Source organism: Dysidea avara, chromosome 13 (assembly GCF_963678975.1).
Source record: "Dysidea avara chromosome 13, odDysAvar1.4, whole genome shotgun sequence".
In the NCBI taxonomy this organism is placed as follows: Eukaryota; Metazoa; Porifera; class Demospongiae; order Dictyoceratida; family Dysideidae; genus Dysidea; species Dysidea avara.
In genome coordinates, this window is record NC_089284.1 from 17,173,498 (window position 1) to 17,187,351 (window position 13,854).

The window sequence follows — 13,854 nt, forward strand, 5'->3', positions numbered from 1 at the left end:
CTACATGCTAAAACTATATTCCTGCAATCACTTGAACTTTCCATTGTTCCACCAACAAAATGAGATTGGTGGAATTGTCATGAACAATAAAGACATTGTTAAATCCTTCAAGTTTAGTTAAAGAAATGGTTCTGTTAGCTCATGTTCCTGTCAATAATCTTCACCTCCTACTTGATGGTAACATTATATTATAGTCTTGAGTGTTCTACTTCACCTGAAGTACTGATTGACAAGCCTATAGTTTATTAGGAGTCATCCATAATTTTCAGCTTTACACAAGTGTATGAACAGTACTTGCATACTGATGATGCACACAAAGCTACTGGGCACTTTAATAGACAAATACTGTTTTCATAGTGACTTGAAAAATAAACACATACATAATTAACAGATATTGTGTTGCATATCATCTGTTCACACATAATATGAACTAGAGGAAATTTGAATATGCACACACATCATAGAAACTTATAATTTATTGTGATTATGTTCTCCCCTCTATGCATTCCTTACAAATGTGTGCAAGCATGCATTAGTTATGTATCTTCTTTTCTTTCTCTATACTCTATATTGTTAGTTGCTACAGTATATACAGAACCTTTTACTGATCCGAAGATGATGCATGCATATACATAATTATCATTAATAAGTATATTACAGAACACACTATTATACCATCTATATATCATCCAACTGCAAACAATGATTTATTGCTGGTGGGGATTGAAACCGACCACACCATTCTGTATATAACTATACTTAACATCTACACTCCAATCTGGTCAATAACACAATTCTTGAAAATTAGTGTTTTGCTGAAATCCTTTCCTTGTGAATTAGTGTACAAGCAATGGATAGCCTGTAGAATAGTCCTTTATCTCTCCACCAACATCATGCACTGTAAATAAGTCTTCCAACTCTCAATAGTGTACGGAATAATTTAAATAAATGAAATAAAGCTTTCAAGAATCATGCAATTGACTGTACAATCATTCTATGACTGTTTTTTTTTTCATAGATCCCAGCAGCTATGTGGCTCCTAAAGAACTTGCCTACACAGACTGTCAAATCATCAGATCACAATGTGAATGGCTTTTACAGGCCTTTACCATTTTTAAGCGCCCCTAGTAGGATAGTATGATTTGCAGTATACAAGTATCATATACATATGCACACTGTAGTTCAATACAATATTATTACTGGCCTCTAGAGGTGCACCGATATGTGTATATAATAATGTGACCAATTTGACAAAACCACGCTTCCACACACATCCAATTCTTCAACTTTAACTACTTGTAACTTGAGCGGTTAGTGTGCTATTGATCTACAAATTTCAAACAATTCACTCTTTACATTATGCAATAACAGATCAAAATGTGAAAGTGACAGCTTACTCCTACACTGAGTTATGGTTCTTTAAAGTCACAAATCTGGAAGTCTGGTTTTGTCAAACCTGGTCACATATATCGGTATCAGCATCCCGATATTGGTAATATGGAGTATTGCAGATATTTCACTTAAGTACTATAATTGCACCATCAATGGTATGGTTGGCTTCGTTGCACTGTTGGTAGAGCACAAAGCTTGAAATATCACCCCTTCCATGATGTCAGAGATTTTATCACCACCTTTTTCACTGTGACAAGTTTTTTTTTACTACAAAAAGGTTTTGGTAACTTATTTTTTGTAGTGTCCATATTTAAAACCTTTTGTGTTCATATGTAACCCAATACTACAACATACTGGAATCAGTAATTCTGTAGCCAATATATATATTGGTTGTCATTCACTTTTCAAAATATCAGTATATATAATATTATACCGTACCTCTAATGTTTACAACAATAAACAACTTATGTAGCTATCACTGACAATTAGCTAGTGCTGGAATCAATTCATAGTAGATGTCCAGGCCTCGTAGGAAAATTTTCTCATTGAGAAACTCGTTGTGGTCATGTAGCAAGATGGGTGTGTGGTTCATTGGGGAAAACCCCAACGCAGGAATTCCCAACTGTATATATAATTCATGAATAACAATAATATTCACACAACTGGTGGCATTACCTCCCGTATGTATTTACTGTCTGTTGAAGCAGGGAAGATGGTGGTAGTGAACTTTTCTCCCCTATTATAATAAAAGTTATCATAAACACATTGGCAACATTGCCTTTACACAACTAGCAATAAATTAATACATTTCTTGGAAAACCCAATATAAAACAACATTATTTTTTCAAACAGCAGCAGTGGTTCTTTCACAAAAATCTTGAAGTATAATGCCTATACAGCTACTAGTCTTCTGATCATTATAACTTACAGACCAGCTACTCAGTGTGGACACAACATTGTACAGAATGTCACTAGATAACTATCAGCTCACATTACTCTTAGTGTAGAGGAGAAGGCCTTCCACCAGAGGTTACTTTCATCAGTAGATGTCAAACTGACATGTTCACCATGCTATAAGAAATTTAATATAACCTTAGCTATGTATTATAAAGTTGCTATATGTAGTGAAAATTGATAGTCAAGCCAACTCAATCTTAAGCAAGTAAAAACTGGTACCTGCCCTACGTGCAGGAATATTTGTACACATTTCAAATTACCATTTCATGTAAATAGCTTAATATTCTTTTTATTTCACACAATCATTTTTATCATGGGATAATACACCATTCAATACTCTTAAAAACCAAGAAAAGGTGAAGCTGAGGTTTTTACAATATGAGGCATGGTCTCTAACCAACTTAGACAATGGCGTCAATTTATATGGGCATATCAGTGGAGTCATTGTGGGATTGGATTATGTATTAATATCATCAAAGTAAGTGCAGAAGACTAAATATGTAAAAGAGAAATTAAAGCTCAAACCTTTTTGCTGCTTCCTTGCTCAAGACAGACTTGGATCGCAGTACATGATAGTGCAGACAATGTCATGAATTGACAAGCGAGTTTTTATCAGTGCTTATGACATCACAGTAGCGTGAAGAACAGATGTATAAAACCAGCTTGAGTTGATTACAATGGCAATGGGTTGTCGCAAGTTGTTGCTTATGGTGCCACAACAGCATGGAGACCAGGCACAATGTCGAGCACAGACCATACCCACATTACAGATAACGCAAAATAACCATTCTACAAAGCTTACACACTTCGGTCCTTGGTAAAGTCCTCCAATACATTAGTAGATGAATGAAAGAGGCTTAAAACACTCTAGAGAACAGAATTTTCTGTGATATATCTCTGGACTTGTCTATTCATCGTAACAAACACTGCAATGTTAGACTCTACCTCCCATAATCAAGGCTTATAAAATGAATGGAGTGGCTAAACTCCTGTTGGCTTGGGTGACTAGTCACCCACTGCAGGCTATTAGCCTGCAATATGCTTGGGAGAGCATAGCAAATCAATGATCAAAAGTGAGATTTGCAATGCTTGAGGTATTTCTGCTATCAGGACTCAAACTGAATTAAAGACCTGCTAGCAGGTCTCTTAAAAACTTCATTACCTTTCAAAGATCAAAGCATGTTATGCTTAACAGTTATTCAGTTCAGTACAAGTGAACTCACAAATATAAATTTGTAGGAGCAACCTTCACCTGCTCCTGTCATCCAACTGTCAAAAAGTTCTTGGAATGAGACCATGTCATGATGTGGTGATATACGGATGTCCATAACTAGTGACATACAACATCCCACACAATGACAGGCACACAGATAATGTTACTTGAAACACTCACCCATTTTCATCTCTGATGGTATCACATTTGGTTGAACCCCTCCCTATATAATGCATATTACATATACTACAACACACTACATGCAATGTAAAAAATCTATTATACGGTGATAACTAAGATATTGCCCAAATGTACTGGGATATCCCAGTACAGTGCAAATCACCACAGTCATAATTTTAGCTAATTTTAATGATGTATTCTAGTGTTGCACCCATAATCGGATCGGTTATTGGAAAAACCATATATCAGCTGTATTTTTGTATATTGGTATCGGATCGGCACCATGATAGAAAAAGCAGCAGATACAGATATGTGTATTATTTAAAAATACATGCTCATGTGCACCAAACTATGTATAGAGTAGCATTTTACTGCTTTGCTATGTTGTTAGTACTACTTGAAAGTACTGTCAGCTGTTGTTGTACCACTACCACCACTACAAACAAGCTAAACTAGTCCTTTATAAACAAATTTGTGGTAAAATTCACTGAAGGATAGACATGCAGTATTATATCTGATCAGCTAAGTTTATTAGCTTGGAAATATTATCCAATATCAGTTAACGGAATATTGGCAAAATGTCATATTGGTGCAACATTAATGTATTCTAAATCATCATGAACTGGGACAAACATACATCATGACCACTCTAAGTTACTCTTAACCAGTCAGCCTCTCTCTACTCACATAACATGGCTGCATGGTTTCAAGGTTTGCCCCCACATGCTAATTGACAACCCAAGCACTGGGGTGATAACTTTGTTATCACCCAGTACTGATCCTCATATCAACATCTCGGTAGCTACTTGTCCAATTATGATACATAGCATGAAAGATTAATGTGCGTTTTATAAAAATTAAACCTGTTCCCCTAGCCCCTGTTAATTGTGTTATGTATATTTATTGTAATTGCATGTGATGTAACCTTATATGATGTATTTGTATGATGATGTAATCTTGTGATGTAATTGTGTGTAATTCATTTACTATACATTCTGTGTGTATGCTTGTAATATTTAGACTTGTAAATGTTATGGCCTTGCATTATATCTTGTTCGTTGGACTCTGAATCCTAAACGTAACAAATTGTTCATAGCTCTTCAGTGGGTAGTGATCAATTTATTAACCACCCACACAATGAGTAATTGTAGTAATTATTGAAATCATATACCAAAATAAACCTTGATATCCTACAGTACAATATCACATACTACCACACCTGTATTTGGTTGATATTTATGGTAGTGACATCTCCTAAAGTCAGTGAAGGATCAGCTTCCAACCTGGACAACACAGCTACAATGTTGCTAGTACATTTTCAGCAATACAAACCTTTTCTCTTCACTTTTACGGAATTCAAGAGCAGATGTCATGATCTTATGCTGCAAATCATTACACATGATACTGTCTTAACATTATGCAGAGATTTAGGCAGGTCATCTTGTACACACACACACACAGGTTGGTTGATGACTTTATTACACAGTGACCCGATTACAGCAGGTTTATACTCACAAGTTTTTCCATAGCAGTGCCCTTAATAAAAGCAGACCCATGACCAGTGTTACCAGTACATGTCACCTCTGCCCCTGTAGTGTGGTATGTTATACAGCATGTGTATATCATACAGTGTGCTAACACCAAGGTGTTCTTTCTCCATGAAACACTGAGAACTCCTCACTGGGGTTAGCTAAACCTGTAGTGATATGTACCTGATGATGTGTATTCTTCACAAGACCAGACAAACACACTGTATACACATACATACCCACATGTACAGATATTACATACACACATTACAAACACAGGCAGACATGCACACACACACACACACACACACACACACACACACACACACACACACACACACACACACACACACACACACACACACACACACACACACACACACACAGAGCGCACGTATGCACATTACTCAATGGCAAGGTACCTTCATCCAGTGCAAATCCAACATTGAGCTTCTTGAAGTATTCCATTTGTACAAATAACTTCATCCCTTTAGCCCCACCTACTTCCTCATCTGCAGGAAGAAAACAGTGAGATGTAAAACTTGGTAGTCACTAGTCAGCTAACTGCAGTACATCTTGTGTTGCAGTAACAAGTAATTTCAATGAAAATACCTTCTAGTTTTCCTAAAGCAGTGTACTCTATCTATAATAAATATTTAATTTAAAAACAAAGTGAGATCAAGTGATAAAAAGAGATTATATAAATGACAATATTATAATATAGCTTGGTGGGAAAATCATTGCTAGCACATTATCATTGTGAAAGTAAGGATTTTCCCATGTAATATACACCACCATCCATATAATACTAGCTATTTAAAAAAATTAAAAATTTTAAAAGGAAGTAGGGATTGGTATAATATACATGCTACAAAAAGTAAGGAAACAAGCTCAAAAATGTTACAGCTGAAATGAGAAATGATATTAAGAAAGCAAGATTAGATGACTACTTGCTAAAATGAGACACACTTTAATCCCTATAGCTACTTTTGGCTAGCGTCTTGAAATGAGACCATCAAATTAGCCAAAAGTAGGGATTAAAGTGTGTCTCATTTTAGCAAGTAGTCGTCTAATCTTGTTTCCTTACTTTTTACTGCTGGATCATTTCTCATTTCAGCTGTAACATTTTTGAGCTTGTTTCCTTACTTTTTGTAGCATGTATATTATACCAATCCCTACTTCCTTCTTAAATAGCTAGTTTGTTTACTTTTTTGTCTAGCTAGCTAGCTATATTATACTCCTTTTGTTTTCCACATAGTATAAATATCACTTAAAACAGCTATCTTTTACCTTCGTACGCAATAAGCGCCTCTTAAAATAATCACCGTTTCATCTTTTAAAGCTATTACAGTAACTGTTAAAGGCTTCAGCTGTATTTCTAATGGTGATTTTACAGTAAAACATCACTGGAGAGCCCACCATTAAGAGTGGAACCCTTGCTTTTAGAAGTCTGGATCTCGAGGTGGATCCATCCCTCAAAGACATTATTAGCTACAGTAGCTACCTCACAAAAAAGCTAAACTGGTAATTAAGACTATATAAAACAACTACCCAGTGTTGATAAATACTAGAGACAACTCTTTGGGTACTGCACCCGTTCACCCTCATCTTACGCACATGTACTCACACCTTTGTTAAAATCACGTGTTTGGGTTGTGGCGCGCCGCAATTATTAAGTGCCGAAACTATTAATTACCCTTCGAGAAGAACAAAGAAGTGAATGAATGATGAAAGCAAACAGCATGGTGCAGTGGACAGAATGTAATCGAAACAACAGATTCGTGAATCCACCGTCATTACCTTAGCTGTCTGAAATCCCTGGAGCCATAGGCCTAGCGCAACCGGGTCTTACAGCAGGCAGACGAAATGTAGGTGAATTTCGAATTTTTTAAAACTTACTGTACATCGAAACATTCAACTTTTCGCTTTGTTTATCCAAGGTACAGCATCATTATAACAGTACTAATGCATTCCAGGTGGTTTTTTCGGGCAAAACTTATTGCAAGTCCGTTTTTTAAGGTGCGAAAATCCACGAAACCATATGATTTCTTACCAACCCCTACTATACAGTACTATCGTACTGTATGATATCTCTTGTTTCACTACCTTTACTGCTTGTATCCCTAAATTAAAGCACACCATGATATACACGCATGACTGTTCTATTAGAATATTGTACATGGTTGTTGTATTAGGGTGACTGCTTTATTATAGTATCTTGATCTTGCTGTTGATCTTGAGTGAGCCTTTATACTACATGAAGACTATTAAGGGGTGTGGTTGCCGTACTTTCTTTTCTACAGTAAAGCCAATCATAGTATTATTAGCACTTTACAGTGACCAGCACTGAAGACCTGACAGCAACATGTGCTGCAGCTTTTGCATCACCTAACTTAACAGGAACTGGAGACTTTAAATGATTACTTAACCTAGCTAACAATAAGGTGAAACAGAAAAGGGCCAAAGAAAGGAAAAAATCCCTTCTACCCCAGGATTCGAACTGCAGGCCACCCAATGTCTAGTATAAGTGCAGCTACACTGTACATCAACAGGGGCATGGTTGCTGTGCTCTGTTTTCTGCAGCAAATAAGTAATCGTTGCTATCTACAGTAGCACACTAATCATTACAAGTGTGGCTATCTACTCCCTTTGCAATGGTACACTACAGTGCTTCACATAGTTTTGTGGCATATAAATACGCACATCTAAGGAAAAATTTGATACAGAAAATTATGCCTTTTTTCTTGTATGAAGAAAATTATAACTAGCAATATTGGAGATAAAACGTAAAGGCAAGGTGCAGAGAATGGATACTCGTCAGAGCCTGTGGTACATGTGAGTTTTTTTTTTTTTGGCATGAAATGGTATGCACTGTGTAGTTTAGCCTCTAGCCTTGTGACTGTGGTTAGGTGTATATACTGGCAAGCAACAATCAGGTTTTTACAATTCCATATTTAGTACTTCTGTGAGGGTTTTTAATGCTAGATTTGAACAAAGATTATTTGTAATAATAATTTTCGTCCTGTAAAATGCTCTTGTGATGATTTTTGATGACAGCATTTTGCTTAGGAGGATCCCATACTACTATTTGACTCTTGTCGACATTTGAACAAGATTAATACATTTTAAAAATGGTATATAACATGCTTTCATTTCATATACTTAAGACAAGCAACAACCTTGTCAGAGGGTATATACTGTACACTCAAACGTGTACTAGCAATGAGACACAGATTGATATGATTAAAACACTTGTGATTTTTCATTTAGAGGGGACAAAACAGGGTATACCAAAATCAGAAGATTAAGAAATTATAACAACATGAATTGAATCTGGATAGCACCAAATTATGTTTCCTAACACAATACTAATAGTTTCCAGTAAGAGATAAGATATTTTTAGAAAAGGGCATGATCAATTTCAGGGGGTAAGGCATAATTGCCTCCCTAGAGAAAACCCTGCATTACACATACCTGGTACAAAGGTGAGGAATATGTTTCGTTTGAAACTCTTTCCTTCAGACTTGAGTCGTCGAATGGCCTCGATATACCTGTGAGGACACAGTACTACTGCTCCCTTCCCCTGGGGATCGGTATTGTACCTACCAGATGCCACAACATTTCATGTCTTGTGATCCTCGGGCAACGATATCTCCATTATCAGTCTTGACTGCATCAAATGGTGGATGAGTCCAGTGATCCTGTAAAATTGTACAATTGTGGACACACTACACACACTCATCACTATGGTAACTTTTTTTGTCATCAGTTTTACTGACATGGTAACAACCTTCCAGTTACAACTGTTAAGAGAGGTACCTAATAGTCCACTGTACTTTGACAAACTACACTACTACAAATAAAGTATGTAGGATCATGTGACCACATATATGTGACTGGATTTGACAAAACCAGGCTTCCACCCACATCCAAATTTACGGCTTTGAAGGACCATAATTCAGTATGAAAGTGAGCTATCAGTTTCAAATTTGGACTTGTTATTACATAAAGCAATGAAAGCATTGTGTGAAAATTGTAGGGAAATAGCATACTGCGTTGTCAAGTTACTAGCAATTCAAGTTGAAGAATTGGATGTGTGTGGAAGCCTGGTTTTGTAAAATCCGGTCACATATGGTTATGAGAACCAACAGGTAAGAAATGTTCTGTGTATTAGCAGAAGCTCATAAACACCTGAAGAGCCTACAGATATTTATGGGCTATTGTATGTTAATAGCAGAGTGTGTACATTATAACGATCATCAGTACAATCCCTGTACAATTTTTAAAATCATAAACTGCACTCTTATTTTTGACTAGTGTCTTGCTGGTTTCCCCTTACAGAATTATGTATGGCTACTGCCCATGACTGGATTTAGCAACCTGAGTGAGTATTTTGTTAGGTCAGTGGTGACTCCCTCCCTTGAGATATGATGGCCTAAATACCATACAAAGTGCACACTTAACTGGTAGCCATGTGGATTATCTCCATAGTAACTATCCCTACATGAGGACCATTATGTACACTAAGTGCTCAGTATCAACACTATCAATTTATTTTGATGGTATTTTAGTGACTTTGGCAACAAAAAGTATCTAAATATCGGTTATCACATTGGTAATTATGTAAATTAAATTATTATGGCTAGTCACAGAGGAAGTTTGTCATGCGTCATAATCCTATGATGCGAAATTATGCAACCTAGCATTGTTCTATGTGTTAAGGCTTGTTTAGCAGCTAGGAAAGCAGCACATTGTACTGAAGAAGGCCTGTAATGTCACTGGGACGCTCTGGTATGGATATACAATCCGTCCTTTAGAAAATTAAGAGGTGTGAAGGTTGAATTAGTTCAACCCTTCCTTTGAGATCATGAGATGAATGATGACGCGTGACCAACCTCCTCTGGGCTAGTCACTTATTGTTGAGAGCAGTCACCATGTGTGACAGTAATTTATAGCCTGACTGAGGTGTTTCAGAGAAAATTTGAATGAAAAATCAAGCTATTCTATTCCCATACCACTCATAAGTCACTCTATAGCATTCTCTCTAATACAGGCAAAAAGTAACACAGGCATCCTATTATGAAATCAAGTTTCTCTACATGTTTGCTACTATCCACTCTACAGTAAACTTATGATAGGAGCACTTTACACTTAAAATAACCAAAAGGCTATTTGGTACCTGGTGTATGCTCTATTAGAAGTTTGTTTTGTGGTACCATCAACATTTACATACGATACATGTGTACAACAGACATATGTAGATCTGTTCAGATAGTTCTCAACATAGGTGGGATGGAACTAGTAGGCCCTGGGCCCTACCAAAGAAGTCCAGTGCCCTACCAGGGGTGCTTATGTATAAAGATCAAGATACTCTAACAGACATTCAAATGCTCTAATAAAGCACTCCCTGCGTTCAGCAGATTCAAAGCAGACAAGCAGTGTACAATTTATGCAGTTACAAAGAAACTAAATCATTTGGTGTTCATGTTAATTTGCCTTCTTGGAATAGTAAATTTTTGGAGGACATTTTTTAAAGATTTGTATATACCTTTGGCAGTAGGCAGCTATGCTGCACCCAGTCTGGATATGCTGGTGGTTCTCAGGGGTTCAACACATAGAGCAAAGCATTGATACATTGTACTGAGTTTAAAACACAAATACATTATGAATCCATTACTGCACAAAAACGTCTACAAGGAGACATCAACTGAGCAAAAGTTACGAATAAAGGCAAATCATTGGGTGACAGTGCATGAGGGAACCATTTATCATGACTGGGATCCACTTTTCATGAGAGATCCATTTATCCTTGTTTCCATTCAATAAAGGGAGTGACTGAAAGTGCAGTGGCTATTATACACATGTCACAGAATTTATATAAGTGATCCCACCAACAGCACTGAGCACAAGTGAAGTTGTTACTTCATAGTGTGTAAAAAAAAATCATTATCTTTGTGCCATCATTAACCAATGATGTAATATTAATGTGAGCTCATTCATTGATGAAGTAATAAAAGTATACCTTACTTATATTTTTAATATAACCACTGTAAAGAAGGTGCAACTGAGGCTAACTGTAAATCATTTATTTATTATTACAAGGCAGACCACAATTGCTGGGGGTGATTAACACCCCAAAGAAATCACACACATGTACAGCAAATGATAAGATAGAAAGTAAGTAAATAGCATGGGAGGTGGAAGAGTGCTAGAGTTGGGGGTGCCCAAAGATAGTAGTAAGTCTGCGAAGCATGCTAATGCTAGGGGGGTCTGGGGGCATGACCCCCCCCCCCCCCCCCCCAGGAAAATTTAGAAAATTAGGTATCAGGAGATTGAATTTGGGGGCATTTATGGTGGATTTAGCTGTCAATAATAATGGTATCTATTTTAATACATGCTTGACTGTTGTATTAGGGTGACTGCTCTATTGGAGTGACTGCTCTATTAAAGTATCTCGATCATGATTGACCAGTTTCTGGAAACCTTGCAGGAGTTCACGTGATGACTATTGCACAATACAGCTTTAAGTTGGGGGTGCTGACCCCCAGTAAATAGTTGGGGGTGCTCCAGCATCCCCAGCACCCCCTCTTCTGCCGCCTATGAATAATAAATTTTTATCCATGCTGAATCTATAACAGATATTGGCAAGCTGTTTCAATCATAAGTGGTCTCGTATAGCCAGCTCTATTGGATATGTTTTTTTTTCCTGATTCTGTAAACAGAAACAGATTCTAGCTGGCAAGACTAAATGACCAAATCCTAGGGATCATAAAAGCAATGGGTTTTTGACTAATATACAAAAAAAAAATAATAATGATTAAAAAACTGACTTTAGCCAATTCCATATAACAACAAAATATTGGTGAAACTAACATTTTGTGATTTGCTATAAAATTTCAGTTGGTGGAAATTTAATTTGGCGAAATGCTCTCATTGAAAAGTTGTAAGGACGAAGCGTACGTGCTGTAGCGTACAATCCTTTTGTGTGCTGAAATGTTATGCATGTATCAGTCTGGAGTGATTGAACCGAATCTGCATCTGATCTGCTTTAAAGAATATCCGGGTCCTTATGCAGTCATGGGCCATGCCCACTTATCAGGATCATTTACTGTCTGTAGGTATACATAGAGCCCCACCCATTTATCAATGGCTGCACAACAATTCATGTCTGTTACTACCTGCAAGCTTATGTGATCAAGTACAACTTCTGTAAGCCACACCCATTTTCGAGTGCTAATTTAAAGGTGTGTTTAAGTAGTATCCACAAAGTCACGTCACTACTTCAACAACTGCTATCAAAAGTTTGGACCATAGATCCTACGCTTGGACCCAAGTATGGAAACAATATTGACGAAATTTAAATTTGGTGGATCGCCAATTCTCCAAATTTAGTTCACTGCCAAATTTAATTAATATAATATATGGTATACACAGTGTGGGGAGTAACGCGTTACGTAATATTATTACTTTTGTGGTAACTAAGTAATATAACGAAATACGTTATAAATACAGGTAATATAACTATAATGTAACCCACTGGCTAAGTAATATAGTTACTGTAACGAGTCTAATATTATGTAATATTATTACTACAAGTAACGAAGCTACTAATCTCGTTAGTAATCCACTGTGTAACGCCTAGCCACAACGAAGTAATGAAGCCTACTGAATGAAGCTTATTCACCAGCTTCTTACTTATAACCAAGATTTGCACATTGCCCAACAACGCAATCGTGTCACGTGATAAGGTGGTAGTTTCACACGTGACAGCATAAGGCTGTGGACACAAAGTAATATAATATGTAATATTATTATAGTTACTTTATTTTTTGGGTAATATGTAAATAGTTCTGTTGCAAGTAATATGTAACTAGTTACTAACTGTCCCAACACTGGGTATACGAGGCAAGGTATTACACTCGTCCTCTGGACTCAATAAGCTCCTGGTTATCTGGTATTTATCAAAAGGTCAATATTTGTAGCAATTATTGGTATATTGTGATTACTGTGCAAAAGTGATAAAAGGAAAGCCTGCAATGTAATAATTAATCTACTTATGTTATTATCACACATCACTACCCTTGACTGGAATGCATGCTGTTCACAAGTTATTAGGTTACAAACAGCATATGTGATTAGCTGACAATGAGCACATACGATGTTTAGCTACAATCACTTACAGGGAACACAGGTACAACATCCATGTGAGAGTTGAACATGACAGCTTGTAGTGATGGATCACTACCCATCCATGACATCACTACTACTGGTAGTCCGCTGGATAACTGTGAAGTGCAGGCGTCGCGTGATGCAATTGAGCCAAACCCACCTTCACTATGTCACATCCTAATCCAATCTCACGTGCCACCTCCTGTAGAAAAGTCACTGCAGTTCCTAATAAACATGCGATCAGCATTACGACGACTACTTCTATTATTAACCATAGTCCGGGTTGGGTTGCGATGTATTGATACGGAGATAGCGACGGAACGTAGTAACAGCTACGTCTTCTTCAATACACTGCTTTTTCGGCTCGGACATTTCTGCGAATAATATACGGAAGTGTACGAACATGTTTACAAA

At 36.9% G+C, this 13,854-nt stretch overlaps 1 protein-coding gene across 1 annotated transcript; it reads right to left on the minus strand.

The window, feature by feature from the left end:
- Positions 1 to 1,751: 1,751 nt before the first annotated feature.
- LOC136243126 (aminoacylase-1-like) lies at positions 1,752 to 13,846 on the minus strand. Its single transcript, XM_066034645.1, has 15 exons — positions 13,713 to 13,846; positions 13,601 to 13,665; positions 13,452 to 13,556; positions 8,878 to 8,972; positions 8,746 to 8,822; positions 5,694 to 5,783; positions 5,382 to 5,438; positions 5,258 to 5,331; positions 5,075 to 5,124; positions 4,962 to 5,025; positions 3,743 to 3,785; positions 3,573 to 3,679; positions 2,384 to 2,463; positions 2,068 to 2,128; positions 1,752 to 2,014 (listed from the first exon to the last, which is right to left on the minus strand). Exons 1-15 carry the CDS (start codon positions 13,843 to 13,845, stop codon positions 1,868 to 1,870), a joined length of 1,248 nt encoding a protein of 415 aa, XP_065890717.1. The 5' UTR covers position 13,846; the 3' UTR covers positions 1,752 to 1,867.
- Between the last annotated feature and the right edge of the window lie 8 nt (positions 13,847 to 13,854).

Bases quoted from the DNA above. Each gene is read 5' to 3' on its own strand.
- LOC136243126 (XM_066034645.1), bottom strand. From the start codon at position 13,845: ATGTTCGTACACTTCCGTATATTATTCGCAGAAATGTCCGAGCCGAAA. The intron at 5,784-8,745 runs GTATGTGTAATG...TTCTTCCTGCAG, and splicing joins ATTCCTCACCTTTGTACCAG to ATGAGGAAGTAGGTGGGGCT. The intron at 5,125-5,257 runs GTGAGTATAAAC...AATGATTTGCAG, and splicing joins GCACTGCTATGGAAAAACTT to CATAAGATCATGACATCTGC.